General features: G+C 47.1%; 1 protein-coding gene across 1 annotated transcript in view; it reads left to right on the top strand.

Moving 5' to 3' along the window:
• The first annotated feature begins 3,397 nt into the window (after window positions 1-3,397).
• Window positions 3,398-20,233, top strand: part of CDS2 (CDP-diacylglycerol synthase 2) — a 119,817-nt gene continuing 102,981 nt past the window's right edge. The window contains exon 1 of the mRNA XM_082255584.1: window positions 3,398-3,563. Within this exon, the coding sequence (XP_082111710.1) occupies window positions 3,513-3,563 (51 nt within the window). The 5' untranslated portion in view covers window positions 3,398-3,512. The remainder of the gene's footprint in view (window positions 3,564-20,233) is intronic.

Raw genomic sequence — 20,233 nt, 5'->3', positions numbered from 1 at the left:
CTGGCTCCTGGAGGGGACCAGGGACGACGTCAGCAGGCACACAAGCCACCCGAACTCTTCCAGAGAGGTCATGGTGATCTCCAAATTCGCCATCAGAACCTGCGGAGACTCCGCACGGAGGAGGAGGTCATCCAGGTAGCCCAGGACTGATATCCCCCATTGCCGCAACAGCGCCAGAACCGGAGCCAAAACCTTTGAGAAGACCCGGGGAGCAGAGGCGAGACCAAAGGGTAACGCCACAAACAGATAATGGTCCTCACCCACTGCAAAGCGCAGAAAACGGTGTCCTGCGCAAATGGGAATGCGAAGGTAGGCACATTTGATGTCAATCGAGGCCAAAAAGTCCCCCTATGCAGAGGCCACCATTTCTGGGCACTGTAAACAGATGTGAGTAAAAACCCAGAAAAACGTTCTCTAGTTGTACCCAGTCCTGTAAAGCCCCCAACAGAGCCCGTAGGCAATCCGGGGACAGCCTCACAATGGAAGGGAATAACCTCACCGTTTGAAACTTGATCTTGTACCCCGACCTCATGACCCATTAGACTTGAATCCTGGAGAGCCACGGATCTGAGAGCCAGCAAGACGTCCCCCCCCCACCCCTGACATGGGTGGGGGCGCACCCTCATGCCGAAGCGGACTCCTGCCCAGGGCTGGAGGAACTCGATTTCCTGTTACCACACCAGCCCGGAAGGGCTTCGCTTTGTCGACCGCTCCAGAGGAATGAAAAAACAGCTTGGAAGCTGAAATGGAGGGTCCCCGTCTGCGACGAGGGTCCTTACCCTTGGTAGCCTGTGGGAGAAAGGTGCTCTTGCCCCCAGCGAGACCTTTTAATAATATCATCCAGGGTAACACCAAACAGGTGATCCCCCTAAAAAGGGGGACCAGTCAAGGCTTTCTTAAAAGCCTGATCCGCCGACCAGCACTACAGCCACAGCATGCACCGGAGGACCACTGCTGAAATGACAAACGCCCCAGCATTGGAGCAGTATCCAGTGTGGCATCGCAAACAAATTGCAGCCCCTACACCATCATGTCCAGTAACTCCGACATGGCAGGAGGGAGGCTTCTCCCCTCCAGGTCACGGCGTAAGAACCTGGTCCATTCCGTTAATGTTTGCGAAACCAGGCCAATGGTAAACACTGGTCTGAAGGCAGACAATGCCAGGGAGAACATAGTGCAAGACACAGACTACCCAAAGGACAGTAAACGGCACTGTCCACTTTTTTAATGAGGGACTCCTCAAATGTATAGCGCCTCAGCCATCCGCGTTAGGCATGCGGGACAAGGAAAAAACCTTTGTCACCCTGGGGGGCTTGCGAGTGCCAACAGCAACCTGCGTAACAGTCGCAGCTGCATCCTCCAGCTTTAGGGTATCCCGGACAGACACAATCAGGGCGTCCACCAGCTCCTCATCTTGCGCGACAGCGGAGGCAGAAAGGTCATCCTCACTATCAGAGGAGATGGGGCGCAAGACAGCAGCCCCAGAGGGGAGACCCGCGTCAGCCAAGACCGGTTCAGATTCAGAATCTGAGGCAGCAGACAAGGCAGGTGTAGGCAGAGGTCGTTGTTTAGCACCGCACCCCTGAAAGGCCACCCCCACCCAGGACACAAATGACTCCAGGACCACTGAAAGTGCATCAATAGTGAGCTGGGAACCGGAGGGCCCTGCGGCCACCACGAGGGGATCAGATGGAGACACATGATCAGCAGGGTCCATGGGATACCAAAGGAACCCTTTAGCAAAATTTGACAAAACTGAAAAAAATTTCATTTTTTTTTTAATATAAAAAAGTCTCCCAGCGCTACAGCACCCCCCAGTGGTGACCACTGGATCTTAACATACAGCCCGTTGCCCAGATCCGGCATAATTGCTTGTAGATCTCACAGGAACAATCCAGAGAAAAAACTAGCTAAAAAAAAGAATATCTAAAAAAGCTTGCCAGGACCAGAGATCCCAGCAAGGAACATAAGCCTCGTACACACGCGTCGAAAATTGGTAGGGAATTTTCGGCCAAGGTCCGATCTGCCCAACTTGACCAACTCTGAAGACAAAAACGGCCGATTTTCGTGCAGTCAGTACAGATTTCGACAGGGAAAAATCTAATGAGCAAGACTGGGCATGCTCAGTGAAGAAAGAACACAAAGAAAGCAAACCATCACATGACATCACTTCTGAAGTAGAATTTTTGTTGGGCGAGAAAATTTGTGTGCAGTCTAGGCACATTCCAACCAACAAAACACAACTCTGGACAAAAGACGGACGATTGGTCGGTCAATAATCGTTGCGTGTGTACGGGGCTTAAGGTCCTTACTCCTGACTAGGCAGAAAAAAACTGACATCCTATAGCAGGAAGTGAGAGGGTATACCCCCTGGGACTGCCCATAGGCGTAGCCAGAACTTTTTTTCTGCCTAGTGTCCTACTCCTGTAGGGGGCAGTATAAAGCCCCGTACACACGTACCGATGGTCGGCTTACAAATGTTCCTCTTTTCTCCCCGGGATGTCGGTGTCTGCTGAAAAGTGCAAAGACAGCACAAGGACAGCACAAGAATTTTGTCCGCCGACTGCAGAAGTGATGTCATGTAATGGTTAACTTTCCCTGTGTTTTCTATTTTCTGAGCATGCCCAGTCTTGCAAATCTGCGGTCTGTCGGCCGAATTGTGTACTGACAGGCGAACAATCGTCCGTTCTGGTGTCGGCATACAAATATTTTCATGTTTGCACGAAAGACTTTTGTCCGCGGATTGTGCGCAGACATCTGTCGGAGGCACCATACTAACACGCGTACAATCGGCAGATCCTTCGTCCACCGACGTTTGTATGCCGACGATCGGTACGTGTGTACGGGCCTTAACCCTACGGATATCAAGATATGAGTCCTGCGTCTGTCAATGAGCGACAGAGAAATAAAAATCGCACAGGTGATCAAATACCATCAAAAAAAGCTCTATTTGTGGAAAAGAAGGACATCAATTGTAATTGGGTACAGCGCTGCATGACCGACCACGCAATTGTCAGTTAAAGTAATGCAGTCCTGATTGCCTGGTCATTACAGGGAAATTCTTCTGGTCCAGAAGTGGTTAATAAACTCCCTCCTCAGATATAGACGATGACATGACGCTCTGTGTATGTATATATATATAAATGTAACATAAGATGAAGGTATGTGTTGTCAGTGTGCTCCATCCTACACACCTCCCGCAAAGCGTGCCGGAAACCATGACGTCATGGCAATAGGCGGGCGGGGCTTGCTAAGGTATGAGCGCGCTCCCCGGGGCTGTCGGAGTACATGCTTCATCCTGCTGGCCAATAGGGGCGCTGTTCTCCCACAGCTTTCTCCAATGGGCACGAGGAGGGCGGTGCGGGTGTTCGCTATGCGCGCTCCTGCTCCAGAGTTGGAGAAGGAGGTCGGGGGAGCCGCACGTCACGGGGCCCAGGAATATCGGGGAATCAGCTGGTGACTGAGAGCGGAGCCGTGCATTGCTCAGGACTCCATCCCTCTGCAGGACCACGATGACTGAGCTCAGGCAGAGGCTGGCCCGGGAGCCGGAGACAGAGGAGAAGGTAGAGCGGGGCTATGCAGGGGACTCCCCCACCGGATCAATGGGAGACAGACCGATATGGGTGACAGATGATTGTTTGCGCTGTCATAGTACAGGGGGGGCCTGCTGGGATCATCCAATACGGGGGGGGAACCATATTCCTTTCCCACCATCATCACCAGTGCTGCAGGGCTTTCCCATCCAACCCCCCCTGCAGGCTCATTCATTAATTGAATGTCATTAATCAGGATGATGGAGAAGCACACTTATTATTGTGTGTGCAGGGACTGTCCAGCCTGCTGGAAAATGTTTGTCATACAGAAGATCAGGAAAGTCACATCCAGCCCTGATAGGGGCAGACATTGTGTGTTCTGCTATTCTTTGTAGGGAAAACATACTCCAATGCAAAGAGACTGGAGGGAAGCCATCAGACCGGTCCAAATCACAGCTCATGTCATCAGACAAGTTCTCTTAGTTGGATATCCAACAGAGAGAAACTAGAAGGTGCAATTTATACCAGAATGTAATATATAAAATAATTATGTCACACATACACCCCCCCCCCTCATAACATTTACATTATGGTATGATTTTTACAGTGGTCATATATATATATATATATATATATATATATATATATATATATATATATATATATATATATATATATATATAGAGAGAGCCCTAAATATCAACTCATTGTTTACAAAGTGACATTTTTGCAAAATCTAAATGGGATAAAAATAAAATCTCCCATTGGACCATTAAGTTTAGATGTAGATTAATTAACATTACATAACAACATTAACCACTTTACCACCGGAGGATTTTGCTGTCTTACGTCCAGGCCACTTTTTGCGATTCGGCACTGTGCGACTTTAACTGACAATTGCGCTGTCGTGCGACGCCGTACCCAAACAAAATTTACGTCCTTTTTTTCCCCACAAACAGAGCTTTCTTTTGGTGGTATTTGATCACCTGTGTGATTTTTACTTTTTGCGCTATAAACAAAAAAATAGCGTAAATTTTGAAAAAATAACAATATTTTTCACTTTTTTTTTTTTTTTTATATGAAATTCCCCCTAAAAAAATGTAAAAATCAAAATTTTAAATTTTTGACCAATTTGTTTTCTACATATGTTTGGTAAAAAAAATCACAATAAGCGTATTTTGATTGGTTTGCCCAAAAGTTATTACGTTTACTAACTAAGGGAAAGATTTCTGTCATTTTTGGTTGTTTTTTTTTTTTTTTTTAATGTAATGGAGAATTTTTTTTTTTTTGCGGGACTGCGACATTGCGGCGGACAGATCGGACCCTTGACTGACATTTTTGACACTTATGGGGGTACCAGTGACATTACTACAGTAATCAGTGCTATATATATGCACTGTTACTGTAAAAATGACACTGGCAGGGAAGGGGTTAATTTTATTGGAGAGGGAGGGGTTAATGTATGCCTGGTGCTTACTGACATGTGGGGGGGGAGGTGACTGTGTGACACAGGGACAGATCGCATGTTCAGCTATGCTGAACCCTGCAATCTGTCACTGCCTGTCACTTAGGAGATCCGCCCGCTTTGTTTACACAAGCAGCGGATCTCCAGACTCGATTCCCCGACTCCCGCTGTGACTGAATACAGCGGCAGCAAGCCTCAGGTGGCGCGCGAGTGCCGCCCACAAGGGGAGGAGTCCAGCGACGTAGGTCTACTTCGCTGGATGGGAACTAACCACTGTGCCGCAGTAGAGGCACAGTGAGCGGTTGTAAAGTGGTTAATGTAGATGTGTCATACACTCCCCCCTATAAAATATTACAATGTAGTATCAGTTTGCTGTGGAGATGTAAAGATATAATATAGACAGCCAAATTTGAACCCATCAGTTACAAAGTGACATTCTTGCAATACTTTTAAATGGGTCTGAAACAAAACCTCCCATTGGACCAATACGTCTACCATGCAGATGTGTCATACCCCCCGCGCCCCCCCCCCCCCCCATTATATATTACTAAATGGTATGATTTTACTGTGGAAAATTGAAGATACGGAGCCCTAAATATCAACTTGTTGGTTACAAAGTGATATTTTTGCAATACTTCAAAATGGATCGATCTGAAATGGCTCAATATGGCACATATGCATTGTAAGTTTAGTGGTCCAATGGGAGATTTTGTTTTTAACCAATTTAGAAGTATTGCAAACATTATGTAACCAATGGGTTGGTATTCGGGGCTCTTTATCTTAAAATTTCCACTGTAAAATCCTACCATATTGTAAGATATCATGGGGGGAGGGGATGGATGACACATCTACATTGTAACCTTAGTGGTCCAATGGGAGATTTTGTTTTTATCCCAACTTTTTGCAGAAAATGTCACTTTGTAACCAATGAGTTGATATTTAGGGCTCTGTATCTTTACATTTCCACTGAAAAATCATACCATATTGTAAATGTTTTATACGGGGGGGGGGGGGGGGGGGGGAAATGTGTGACATCTCTGTGTAATTATTTTATATATTACATTCTGGTATACATTGCTCCTTCTATGTTTTTTCTCTGTTGGATATCCAACAAAAAAAAACTTGTCTGATCACATGAGCAGTGATTTGGACCTGTCTGATGGCTTCCCTCCAGTCGTAAACAAGTAAGTGCTGCTTATTCCAGATATTTATACCCCGCTATTCCAAAACTATGGGTATATACCCTGATCAGACAAAACATTATACATAACACAGAGGAGATAAGTATTACATGTTTATTTTAATAAAAAATGAAAAAAAAAAAATCAATCTTGTTGCCAGATATCACACCATGCCTTCAGAGGTCTAGTGGAGTCCCTGCCTCATTGGTTTATGGGTGGGTCATCATAATGTAATGGCTAATCAGCATGTTGGAAAATGTACAGTAGCTGACAAAAGTGAGTACACCCCTCACATTTTTTGTAAATATTTTATTATATCTTTTCATGTGACAACACTGAAGAAATGACACTTTGCTACAATGTAAAGTAGTGAGTGTACAGCTTGTATAACAGTGTAAATTTGCTGTCCCTTCAAAATAACTCAACATACAGCTATTAATGTCTAAACCGCTGGCAAGTTTCAATATTTTGTGTGGCCACCATTATTTTCCAGCACTGGCTTAACCCTCTTGGGCATGGAGTTCACCAGAGCTTCACAGGCTGCCACTGGAGTCCTCTTCCACTCCTCCATGATGACATCAAAGAGCTGGTGGATGTTGGAGACCTTGCACTCCTTTACCTTCCGTTGTGAGGATGGTCAATAGGGTTTAGGTCTTGAGACATTGGCTTGGCCAGTCAATTACCTTTACCCTCAGCTTCTTTAAGCCTCGTACACACGCACCGATTGTTGTTAATTTTCGGCCAATGTCCGATCGGCCGATTGTGGTCTTGTTAGTATGATGCTTCCGACAACCGACTGCGACTTTTTGGCCGAACAAAATCTGGTGTGCAGGCTATAAAATTTTTGTTGGCCGCCACCAGAACGGCCAATTGTTCGTCAGTCAGTACGGATTTAGGCCGGCAAAAGTCAGATGAGCAAGACTGGGCATGCTCAGAGAAGAAAAAACACATGAAAAGTAAACCAGCACATGACATCAGTTCTGCAGTTGGTTGTTGTTGGCCGAAAAAATTTGTGTGCAGTCTAGAGCACATTTCAACCGACACAACAACACTGGACAATAGACGGCCGATCGGTCGGCCAACAATCGGTGCGTGTGTACGGGGCTTTAGCAAGGCAGTTGTCGTCTTGGAGGTGTTTGGGGTCGTTATCATGTTGGAATACTGCCCTGCGACCCAGTCTCTGAAGGGAGGGGATCATGCTCTACTTTAATATGTCACAGTACATGTTGGCATTCATAGTTTCCTCAATGAATTTTAGCTCCCCAGTGCCGGCAGCACTCATGCAGCCCCAGATCATAACACTTCCACCACCATGATTGACTGTAGGCAGCACACACTTGTCTTTGTACTCCTCATCTGGTGTCTGTCACACACGCTTCACACAATCGGAACCAAATAAGTTTATCTTGGCCTCATCAGATCACAGGACATGATTTTCCAGTTTTATGTCCAGCAATACAAGGATTGTTAGGATCTGGTAAATACACTTAATATAGAAGTCTAAAATATAAAACTTGAGCAATGGGAAAAGTGAGAATCAGTCCCCCTCCGACCATAACCCTAAGGGGAGCAATGTCCTCCAGGTCGAAGGAGGGCTGCCCCCCCCCCCCCCCTGCTTGTTAGGATGACTGACATGACTTCAATTATTAAGACATTCTTCTATCAGGGGTAAGATAAGGCCAAGCAGCCCAGGACACCTGAAATTTACGGTAGGTTAAATTTAACCTACCGTCTTCAGCAAACTGTTTGCGGGCTTTCTTGTGCATCATCTTTAGAAGAGGCTTCCTTCTGGGAGGACAGCCATGCAGACCAATTTGATGCAGTGTGCGGCGTATGGTCTGAGCACTGACAGGCTGACCCCCCCCCCCTCCATTCAACCTCTGCAGCAATGCTGGAAGCACTCATGTCTATTTCCCAAAGACATCCTCTAGGTATGACGCCGAGCACGTGCACACAACTTGTTTGGTCGACCATGGTGAGCTCAATTTCAGGGTCTTGGCAATCATCTCATAGCCTAGGCCATCTTTATGTAGAGCAACAATTATTTTTTCAGATCCCCAGAGTTCTTTGCAATGAGGTGCCATGTTGAACTTCCAGTGACCAGTATGAGAGAGTGAGAGCGAGAGCACCAAATTTAACACACCTGCTCCCCATGCACACCTGAGACCTTGTAACACTAATGAGTCACATGACACCAGGTAGGGAGAATGGCTAATTGGGCCCAATTTGGACATTTTCATTTAGGGGTGTACTCACTTTTGTTACCAGCGGTTTAGACATTAATGGCTGTGTGTTGAGTTATTTTGAAGGGACAGCAAATTTACACTGTTATACAAGCTGTACACTCACTACTGTACATTGTAACAAAGTGTCATTTCTTCAGTGTTGTCACATGAAAAGATATAATAAAATATTAACCTTAATGTAAGGGGTGTACTCACTTTTGTGAGCTACTTTTTTGATCTTCCGTAGAACATACAGTAACATTCAGACCTGACATGGAAATACATTGTGTAATGCTCAGTTTTGTGGGGAAAAATACCTTTCTGCAAAGAAGTAAACTTGTTGTTCTTGGTCTCGGGTATTTATTTACTCAGCACTTTACAGCCTTGAAGACATGGGCGCCTGGGGGAGGAGAACATAAAGTTTGGGTGTGTTTCCCTAGTTGGATGCCACAGATGCTGCATATAGGCACGCATAGCAATCAGTGGCAGTACGTAGGTACTTGTTTGGGAATAGTTCACACCAGAAGACAGTGCGGGAAAGGTGTGAGTTCACTGTGTGGGAATGCTCTGCCCTTGCTAGACAGCAACATGGAACCTCAAATGCATCCAAATGCGGTGCGCTTGTAGCCATCAAACAGCATAGCCACGTGGTTTTATGCAGCGTGATTTCTTTTCTGCCTATTCCCATGCATTCGGCAGCCCATTGATAAGAATTGGCTGTCAAAAATAGAATGGGCAAAAATGTGTGCTTTCTAGTGGGAACCTGTCCTAAGCATGCGTGTGCTGATAGACCACATACTGTGCATCCATATCACTCCCTGCACTCATAGGAGCTTACAATCTAAACGGCCTTGCCTATGTTTAGCAGAAGCCTATTATCCTACAAGAATTTCAGTGGAGTGTGGGAGGAAATTCGGAGTACTGGAAAGAAACCCCTCCATGCAGAGGGAGAACATGCAAACTCCATGCAGATGGTGAACTGACCAGGATTTAAACCAAGGATTCCAGTGCTTCAAGGCACTTAACAACAAAACTAAGCTAAACTGTGCTTTGCGTGTGTGCTGGGTTCTTTGGATCATGTGTGGCAAACCGAACGCTTGTGTATGGACCGCATTCTCCAGGTTTGTGAGTGATGGATGAAGGTGCTTGTTCACATGTGCAGCAAGGACTGCTGTTTTTCTGAAAAGTGATCACTGCTTGGATCGCTTTTGAAAGGGGTTGCTATTAGGAGGTGATGCCTCATGTCTCCTCCACCTGTATTAAATGCTGCACCTCAACTGTGCGTATTGCGCCCCAATTCACTTTAATGGGCCACATACAGCGGGCATTAGTACCCAGTACCCACCAATCACAATGGGTTAATAATTCCAGCCCTGGGGCAAAGCATTGCATTCAAGGCATGTGCACACCCGTGGCCGCTCTTCTTTTAGGTGAAGGGGGAGTGGTTAGTGGTCAGTAAAAGAGCCTCTCCACCATAGGGTTGCCATTCCTCCCTAACTGCCAAAGGGCAAATTTAGGCAATTTTCACATGGGCGATCAGGGGGCACATAGTTTGCGTTCTTCAGAGGTGGCTAAACGCAGCAATATTTGGGCTATGCAACCTGGACGGTGAACTTCCTGCAGAACTCCAGATACAACAACCCTTGACGCACACGGAGTGTGTCCAGGGCTGGTTAGAGGCTATATTTGCATGTAGGTGCTCAGAATAGGAGATGCGTGTGAACAGCGGTGGTGCTGCCGGCCAGTCTTATTACAGAGTACAAATCTGACAGCTGCCATTAGCTCACAGTGTGTGCGGGGAAACGTTTAAAACCTCCAGCAAGAGTCTATTAATCCTCACCAGCCGGCTCTCCTGGCCACCCCTGTGCTGTGATGTGAACGTAGCCTTAAAGGTTCAGTGCACACTGAGAGGGGATGGAGGGGATTGGTGATTGTTTATTATACACCAAACCTTGCCAACTGCAATAGAGAATGCGATATCAGTGCCATGTACACCGATCAGCCACAACATTATGACCACTGATAAAGTGAATACCATTAATTTATCTTTTTACCATGCCATCTGAAAGTGGGTGGATGTATTAGGCAGCAAGTGAACATGATGTCCTTGAAGTTGTGTCAAAAGCAGAAAAAATGGGAACGCTTAGGTATTTGAGTGACATTGACAAGGTCCAAATTGTAATTACTGGAAGACTGGGTCAGAGCAACTCTACAACTGCAGCTCTTTTGGGATGTTCCCGGTCTGCAGTGGTCAGCACCGACCAAAAGTGGTCCAAGGAAGGAAAACTGGGGAACATGTGACAAGGTCATGGGTAGGAAAAACTCATTGGGGATAGAAGGCTGGTCCATGCAGTCTGAATCCAATAAAAGAGCTACCGTAGCTTAAATTGCAGAAATAGGTCACGCCAGTTCTGATGGGTTTCAGAACATGCAGCACATCACAGTTTGATGTGTAATGGGGCTGTGTAGCCACAGATTGGTCAGGATGCCCATGCTGACCATGTCCACAGCCAATAGCACCTACAAAGTTCCGCTTCAGCACTGGACTAAAGCGCAATGGAAGAAGGTGGACTGGTCTAAAGAACCTCAAGAACAGTTGAGCAACAATGAGTTTGAGGTGTTGACTTGGCCTCAAAATTCTCCAGATCTCATTCCTTCAAGCATCTGTGGGATGTGCTGGAAAAAATATTTTGAACCACTGAGGCCCCAACTCGCAACTTACAGGACTTAAAGTATCTGTTACTTACTGCTTGGTGCCAGATACCACCGCATACCTTCAGGGGTCTAGTGGAGTCCATGCCTTTTTAACTACTTGCCTTCTGTGCACTTAAACACCCTTCCCATCCAGACCAATTTTTAGCTTTCAGCGCTCTCACACTTTGAATGACAATTGCGCGGTCATGCTACACTGTACCCATATGAAATTTTTATCATTTTTTTTCACACAAATAGAGCTTTCTTTTGGTGGTATTTAATCATCTCTGGGTTTTTTATTTTTTTACAAAAAAAAAAAGAAACAAGACAGAAAATTTTGAAGAAAAAAAAAGTTTTCTTATTTTCTGCGAGTAAATTTTTCTCCTTCACTGAAGGGCGCTGATGAGGCGGCACTGATGGGCACTGATAGGCTGCACTGATGAGGTGGCACTTATGGGCACTGATGAGGAGGTACTAATATGCCGCACTGATAGGTGGCACTGAGAGGTGGCACTGCTGGGCACTGAGTGGCGGCACTGATAGGCGGCACTGGTGGATGGCACTGATGGACACTGACGGGTGGCACTGATGAGCACAGATGGGCGGCACTGATGAGCTTTGATGGGCAGCACCATCAGTGCCCACAGTGCTGCCAGTCAGTGCCTAGATGAGCAGGCACTGATGGGCACTGACTGACAGCACTATGGGCACTGATTGTGGGCATTGATGGGGGGCACTGATGGGGGCAATTTATGTATGCTTTTTACCTTTTAGTAATCAGGGCACTGGTGATCAGTGCCCTGATTACATTCCTGTGTGTCCCTGGCGCTGTGAGGCTCCCCCTCCTTCCTCACACTGCAGGCTCCGTGTGAGGAAGGAGAGCGCCGGCGATGAGAGATGATCTCATATGAGATCATCTCTCATTGGACGGCTTGATCACGTGGTGAATGGCCGCTGTGATTGGCCATTCACCACGATCTGTGATCGGCTGTGTCTAAGGGACACGGCCGACACAGATTCTCCCTGATGCGCGCTCGCGGGAGCGCGCGGGGAGACTCTTTCTGGGAGGCCGTTTAAAAACGGCCTCCCGAAAATTCAAGTCAGCGCTGCAGCCGTATATAGGCTGTAGCGCGGATGGGAAAAAGTTAATGGGTTATGGTGGGTGATCCTAATGTTATGGCTGATCAGTGTATATGTGATCGCTGTGTACATCAATATGGGCCTATCTCCTATACTACAGGCTGATCTACTAAAAGAGTAGTCTCTTTACTTTGTATAGTGAATGTTTGTATAGTGAATGAGTGAGTTTGGGTTTACTTATAATCGCTTGCAAGCAAAAGTAATACGCTGATTATATTTTCTAGCACCGGATTGGTTGATTGAAGCAAACTCAACTTCACTTAATCTGTCCAGTCACCTACTTTGGTAAATGAGGCTGAGTCTGTATGTAATGGGAGATGAGCCTGTATTAGTGATGCGTATGAGACAAGACTACTACCTTGTTTCCCTGAAAATAAGCCCTACCCCGAAATTAAGACCTAGCATGATTTTCAGGGATGGCTGCAATATAAGCCCTACCCTAAAAATAAGCCCTAGTAAAATCCTTGATCTCAGCCCCTCCTTCTGCAGTATTTGGAGAGGGAAAGTAGAGCTCAGGAGGGTCACGTGAGCGACCAGCGGCACTGTAAATAAGGTATTTTCCCAAGTCATCCTCCAGGACGGTCACATGAGAGATGGCTCCTCCTCCTACAGGAAACACAAGCACAATTAAGTTTAAAAGGCCGCCCCACAGGCTGCCCCACAGTTATTGTGTTTCCTGTCCTGCTTACACAAGCATGATTCCAAACATCCCTCGTTTGTTATTTTTTATTTCCCTATCCCGGGCAGGCGTCCCGGGATACCTCCTCTCTTTACCGGCCCGGGCCGATAAGAGTATCCGGGGGGCCGGTACCAGCAATGGGGGCAAGAGAGGAGGACATCCTAAGGGGGAGGAGGGGACAGAATGACCGGAAGACACCCTCTTCCCCTGGTTTTTCTTTGGGCAAATGGGCTGGAGACCGAAGCGGTAGCGTCCAGCATACTGCCCAAAGACAGCTTACCTTGCTCCGACCTAGAGGGGACCATGGCGGCCAGCCGGAGGCCGTGCTGAGCCGCTCGCCATCTCCCCTCAGAAGTGTCATCCCCACGCTGGGCTCCCGGTGGAGTTCCAGCGTGTGTTGTGTCAGCCAGCGTCGCCGCTGGCGCGCCGGAAGTGACGTAGCTAATATGGCGCCGCAACCGGAAGTGGGGCGGCGGCCATATTGAATGTGGGCAAAAGCGCCGGAATCGCGTCAGAGGGCTCTGGCGGGAGATTTAAACATAAATGGCGCCAGTTCACAGACGGATCGGCTTGGCTACGCTCACCTGCTGCAGGATTCCTTCCCTCCAGGCGGTCCTAATGGCGGAGGACCAGTCCCTATTGCCAGAGGCTGTGGCGTGTGGCCCCAGCCCGAGTATGGTAAGTGGAGGGAAGAAGAGGGGGATGCCCCACTCCCTGCCCGGGAGGCCCCCCCCCCCCCAAAAAAAGAGGGGAAAATGTTTTCCTTATTACTGATCCCGGGGGGAAGAGGGAAAAAAGGGGGGGCTAGCCGGGGGTTGGGTGGGAAGTACAGGCACCCCTAGACGACGGATAACTAGCTATGGATCTCTGTCTCTTTCTTGCCGTTACAGCCCAAACACATAGAAGCTACGGACACTGCTGCTAAACCAAAAAAAGCACTGCCGTACCTGCGGGACAAAAATGCCAATAGACTCAGACAAGCTATTATGCCAAAAGTGCATCAGGAAAGTAATTACTGAAGAATCTAAACCAATAGGAAAGGATTTTCTTGATTTCAAAAAAGAGGTCACGTCCACCCTGAAATCGCTACAATCCTCCATAGAAGGGATGATAAAAGCTGACCAACCCTCCACGTCGGGATACCGCTTAAAAACAGCAAGGATCCAAAAAGTCGCCAGACTGATGGAGGAATCCTCGGATTCAGATTCCCAGGACGAGGAAGGAGAACTCCTGCCGGAGGACAGCTCAGACTCAGAAGAGCAAGATGGCGAATTCCAGGAAAAGGTGACTAGACACTTATTTCCAACTGAAGAAACGGAAGAACTCCTGAAGGCAATATATGTAACCGAAGGCTTACAAGAAGAGGAAGAGCCGAGAACGGTGAGAGACCGACTCTATAGGGGCCTACAGGTCCCGAAAACACGCACCTTCCCAGTCCACCAATCCCTGAAAGGGATTATAAAGAAAGAATGGGAATGCCCTGAAAACAAACTCTTCTTCCCAAAAGCGATGAAAAAGAGATTCCCGTTCGAGGAATCAGTAGGCATATGGTCCAAATGCCGAAAATTGACGCGCCTCTAGCCAGGGTGTCGAAAAAATCGGACCTATCGTTCGAAGACATGGGACACCTAAAAGATCCCATGGATAAGAAGATCGACGTGACACTTCGGAGGGCTTACGAGGCGGGGGCGGCATCTTTTCAGCCAAACATGGCTAACACATGTGTCGCTAGAAACGTATCTTTTTGGCTGGAACAGCTTAGGGAACAGCTGTAAAAAGTCCCGGGCAGCGAGGAGGCACAAGACTCCCTCCTCTTGATAAAGGGGTGGCCTACATGGCGGATGCGGTGGCGGAGGGCGTACGAATTGCAGCCCGAACCTCCGGGCTAGTAAATTCAGCCCGAAGAGCCCTCTGGCTCAAAACATGGGAAGGAGACTATGCCTCCAGGAATAAGCTGTGCAGTATCCCCTTTGATAGGAAGCTACTTTTTGGCCAGGAACTAGACAAAGTTCTGGAAAGATCGGCGGACAAGTCCAAAGGTTTCCCCTCTAAGAAAAGGGAGAAACGGAAGAGATTTTTTTCGCCGCCCAAGAGGCGACACACAAACCAAGGGAGGAAAGCCTAATACCCAGAGGAAGTGGGTATACAACAAAAACAAGGGCAGATCAAACAACTCCTTTTCGACCAACAGTAGCAATGTCAACAAGCCCCAGTGACGCCAGACGGCCGGTAGGGGGAAAACTAAGATTCTTCTTCCCCCAATGGGAAAGGTTCTGTACGAATCAGTTCATAGTACAGATCGTCAAACAAGGCTACAAAATAGAATTCGTGACAACCCCCCCCCCCTCACAAATTCCGAGTGACATCTCTACCGAGAACATCACCAGCGAGGGAAGCCTGGGAGGAATCCATCTCAAACCTATTACAAGAGGAGGTAATAAAGGAAATACCCCTATCACATCAAAGGGAAGGTTTCTTTTCCAGAATCTTCTTAAGGCTAAAACCATCAGGCAAACACCGCCTGATTCTAAATCTCAAGGACCTCAACCGCAGAGTAAGGTACAGGAGGTTCAAGATGGAATCCATCTTCTCAGTGAGAACTCTACTCCCAGAAGGTGCATTCCTAGTGACTCTGGATCTTCAAGACGCCTACTTACACGTGCCAATCCATCCAGGGCATCAGAAGTTCCTGAGGTTCGCAACCAAACGGGAGTCACAAACGCGCCTATTCCAATTCCAGGCACTCTCATTCGGAAACTCATCGGCACCCAGGATATTCACCAAAATTATGGCGGAGGTAGTCCAGGATCTCAGGGTAAGAGGGGTCCAAATAATCCCCTACTTAGACGATTTCCTGATATACGGCAAATCGGAGTCAGAAGTGCTGGAAAACCTACAAATAACGGAGGACTTCCTCACCTCTCTGGGATGGGTGATCAACACCCAAAAATCCCACAAAACTCCTTCACAGGAGATGCTGTTCCTGGGTTATCTGATAAACAGTCTCGCAGAAAATCTTACTACCGGAAGACAAGATTGCGAAGCTCAGAGAAGCTACAAGACGCTTGATAGAAACGCACCAAATTTCAAGAAGGGACACCATGGTGGTTCTGGGCCTCATGTCAGCGGCCATCCCAGCAGTACAGTGGGCCCAGTTACACATGAGACCACTGCATGGATACCTCCTGAGCCACTGGAACGGAAAGACCTCGGAGTTGGACGGCCTAATATCAATTCCTCCAACTGTAAAAAGATCGCTAACATGGTGGCTAAAGGAAGACTCCCTCTCTCAAGGGAGACTCTGGATGCCAACGGTTCAGGTCAGAATAACGACGGATGCAAGTCTTTTCGGTTGGGGAGCCCACATCAAGTGAGACAGGGAACGTGGTGCCAGTCTGGGGAGGAAGTATCCTCAAACATGAGGGAGCTAGCGGCGGTAAGAGAAGCGCTGACGGGTTTCCAACAAGAAATAAGAGGGAAACATGTTCAAATCCAGTCGGACAATATTACGACAGTCTCTTACATAAACCACCAAGGTGGCACACGCTCAAAGCACCTAATGAGAATAGCACAGGACATTCTCTCAGAGGCGGAAGCAAATCTTTTATCCCTTTTGGCAGTGCACATAAAGGGGTCGGCAAATGTACTGGCAGATCTCCTAAGCCGGAGGCACCTGGACCCAGCGGAGTGGGAACTAAACCATCAGGTTTTCAACCAACTGGTCCAGAAATGGGGAACACCAGAGGTGGACCTTTTCGCCACAGAGAACAACAGGAAAGTGAAGAAGTTCTACTCCTTACACAAAGAAAGGAATGCACTGGGAATAGACGCCCTAGCTTTCCCTTGGAGATTCGGTCTGGCGTATGCATTTCCCCCGATCCAGCTGATTCCAAGAACAGTCAGAAAAATCCACCTGGAAGGGACAAGGGTAATTTTAGTGGCACCATTTTGGCCGAAACGAGCATGGTTCACTCCACTCCAGAAGATGGCAGAAGAGGAACCATGGATGCTACCAGCCCAGGAGGATCTCCTGGCTCAAAAAGGCGCACATCACCCTTCCAGTCGGACATTGCAATTAGCAGCATGGATCCTGAACGGGGCATACTATTGAATAAAGGGCTATCCAAAAGAGTCACGGAGGTACTACTGCAAAGCAGGAAACCAGTGACCAGGAAAATTTACAATAAAATCTGGAAAACATACAAACTAAAAATGGAGCAAAGCAACAGGAACCTAAAGGACATTAGTACTGTGCTTGATTTTCTTCTAGATGGAGCAGACAAAGGTCTAGCGGTAAGCACTCTCAAAGTGCAGGCGGCAGCTCTATCGATTTTTCTGGAAAAACCTATGAGAAGATCCCTTAGTAAAGAGATTCTTTAAATCCATCAAAAGATCCAGGCCAAGCAAAGATCTTAGTCTGGCCCCATGGGATCTAACATTAGTTCTACAGGCCCTCACCAAAGCTCCGTTTGAGCCTCTAGAAGAATGCAACCTAAAGAACATTACTCTAAAAGCGGCATTTTTAGTGGCAATCACATCTGCCAGGAGGGTGAGCGATCTACAGGCTCTTTCCATCAAGGAACCTCTTTCTTAAAGATTTTTCCGGATAAATTAATCCTCAAAACAGACCCTCTCTTTCTCCCGAAAGTCTCATCAGATTTTCATCGGACTCAGGAAGTGGTCCTCCCATCTTTTTGCCAAAATCCAACCTCCCCAGGGGAGGAGGTATTCGCTACTCTGGATGTCAAAAGGTGAATCCTACACTACATAAGTCACCAGAGAAATCAGAAAATCCGCCAACTTATTCATCCTTTTCGGAGGCACTCAGAAAGGGCAAGCAGCCTCAAAATCATCCATAGCCAGGTGGATCAGAATGGCCATCGGTGCAGCTTATACAGCACAAGACCAGAGTTTACCAGCCGGCATCAAAGCACACTCTACCCGGGCAATATCTACATCTTGGGCAGAAAAGGCTGGGGCCTCAGCAGAGCAAATCTGCAAAGCAGCTACCTGGTCAAGTGATCTGGCGTTTTGTCAGACATTACAGGGTCGACCTGGTCTCCGCCCAGGATCTATCCTTCGGTCGCAAAGTGCTCCAGGCAGTGGTCCCACCCTAGGTATGCATCGTTGGGGTCTCATGTGACCGTCCTGGAGGATGACTTGGGAAAGAATAAGTTATTACCTGATAACTCCCTTTCCAGGAATCCTCCAGGACGGTGGACCCCCACCCTATCAATAAATCGTATACTTAGAATTATAATTTGAGCTAGTCGCTTAAGCAGGCCAATTCATCTTTAAACAACTGTGGGGCAGCCTGTGGGGTGGCCTTTTAAACTTAATTGTGCTTGTGTTTCCTGTAGGAGGAGGAGCCATCTCTCATGTGACCGTCCTGGAGGATTCCTGGAAAGGGAGTTATCAGGTAATAACTTATTCTTTCCACAATAAAGTTAGAAAAGGAGACACACTGCACATTACATAATCTTTTTATAAAATCGATTACATATTTTTACAATGACTTTATCCAAGGTTTATTTTTGGGATTACAGAATGTCATAATGCTGAGCTGACAGGGAGAGAGGGGGAGAAAACTTTTTTTAAACATTTTATTATTTTATTCCAGGTTTTTTAGAACATAAAAGGGCTAAATGACACAACACAAGCACTGTGCTGTATACCATGCTTTAAAGGATCAGGATATTTATTTATTTTAGGGTTACAATCCCTTTTATGAAACGTCTTTTTACATACCATAAATAAATAAGACATCCCCTGAAAATAAGCCCTAGTGTGTTTTTTGTAGCCAAAATTAATATAAGACCTGGTCTTATTTTCGGGGAAACACGGTACTGTATACTAGTCCAGTGATGTCCCCTTACACTAGATTCACAGCTTTGGGTGCGGCAGTCACAGCGATACCGAAATGAAAACCTGCTGTTTTTATGAAGATATGTAGGGGCGCCGTTTATTCTAAATGGCACCCCCTACACATCTCAGTCCACAGCACATTTGCAGGTGTGAGAGCCACAGGGAGTTCACATAGTCAAAGACAATGCGATTTCCCTGCGGCCTCATTTTTTTTTTTTTTTAAAACGTGCATGCACCCCTTTTTTTTTTGCAGAAGCGCAGGCACTGCAGCCAAATCATTTGAATAGGCTGCCATTCCTGCGCAAACACAGCCTGCAAATATGCATAGGTGTGAACCTCTGCATTACCTGGAATTTCATTGCTCTGCGTTGGATTTTAGCTGTCACTTGTGGTTACCTCTGTTAGTAAATACAACTCAGACGTATAAGAATTCCCTCTTTTCCTTTGTATGGAGATGTTGTTGACAGAGAGGATATTATCCAAACAATGAAGTGCCGCTCACTTCCAGGGATTGTTTAATGACTGTTCCTTTGCACAGACATGTTGCTATTTTGGAACAATACATTAACTCCTTTGGCATCTGCGCCCATTCTGAGCAAGCGTGTCCTAATGTGAAAGCTGCCTGCCAACAGCTCAAAGCAGAGGCTCATCTGTATCCTCAGTCCCCAGGGGAGTGATGATGGAGGGGACCCGATACCACTAGATTATTGTAATATAGAGGAGTGAATGCTGTCCTGAACTCAGCCGATGCTCATATGTATCCTCCGTCCCCAGGGGTGATGATGATGGAGGGGACCCGATACCACAAGATAATTGTAATACAGAGGAGTGAATGCTGTCCAGAACTCAGCTGATGCTCATATGTATCCTCCGTCCCCAGGGATGATGGTGATGGAGGGGACCCGATACCACTAGATTATTGTAATATAGAGGCGTGAATGCTGTCCTGAACTCAGCCGATGATCATATGTATCCTCCAACCCCTAGGGTGTGATGATGGAGGGGACCCGATACCACTAGATTATTGTAATATAGAGGAGTGAATGCTGTCCTGATCTCAGCAGAGGCTCATCTGTATTCTCCGTCCCCAGGGATGTGATGGAAGGGACCCGATACCACTAGATTATTGTAATATAGAGGAGTGAATGCTGTCCTGAACTCAGCCGATGCTCATATGTATCCTCCGTCCCCAGGGGTGTGATGATGGAGGGGACCCGATACCACAAGATTATTGTAATATAGAGGAGTGAATGCTGTCCTAAACTCAGCAGAGGCTCATCTGGATCCTCCGTCCCCAGGGGTGTGATGATGGAGGGGACCCGATACCCCTAGATCTACATCCAGAGGAGTGAATGCTGTCCTGAACTCAGCAGAGGCTCATCTGTATTCTCCGTCCCCAGGGGTGTGATGGAGGGGACACGATACCACAAGATTGTAATATAGAGGAGTGA

This window comes from Pelophylax lessonae (genome assembly GCF_965119305.1).
Source record: "Pelophylax lessonae genome assembly, chromosome: 4".
NCBI classification, from domain to species: Eukaryota; Metazoa; Chordata; class Amphibia; order Anura; family Ranidae; genus Pelophylax; species Pelophylax lessonae.
Note: the sequence above shows the minus strand (reverse complement) of the source record. Positions and strands in the feature narration are given on the sequence as shown.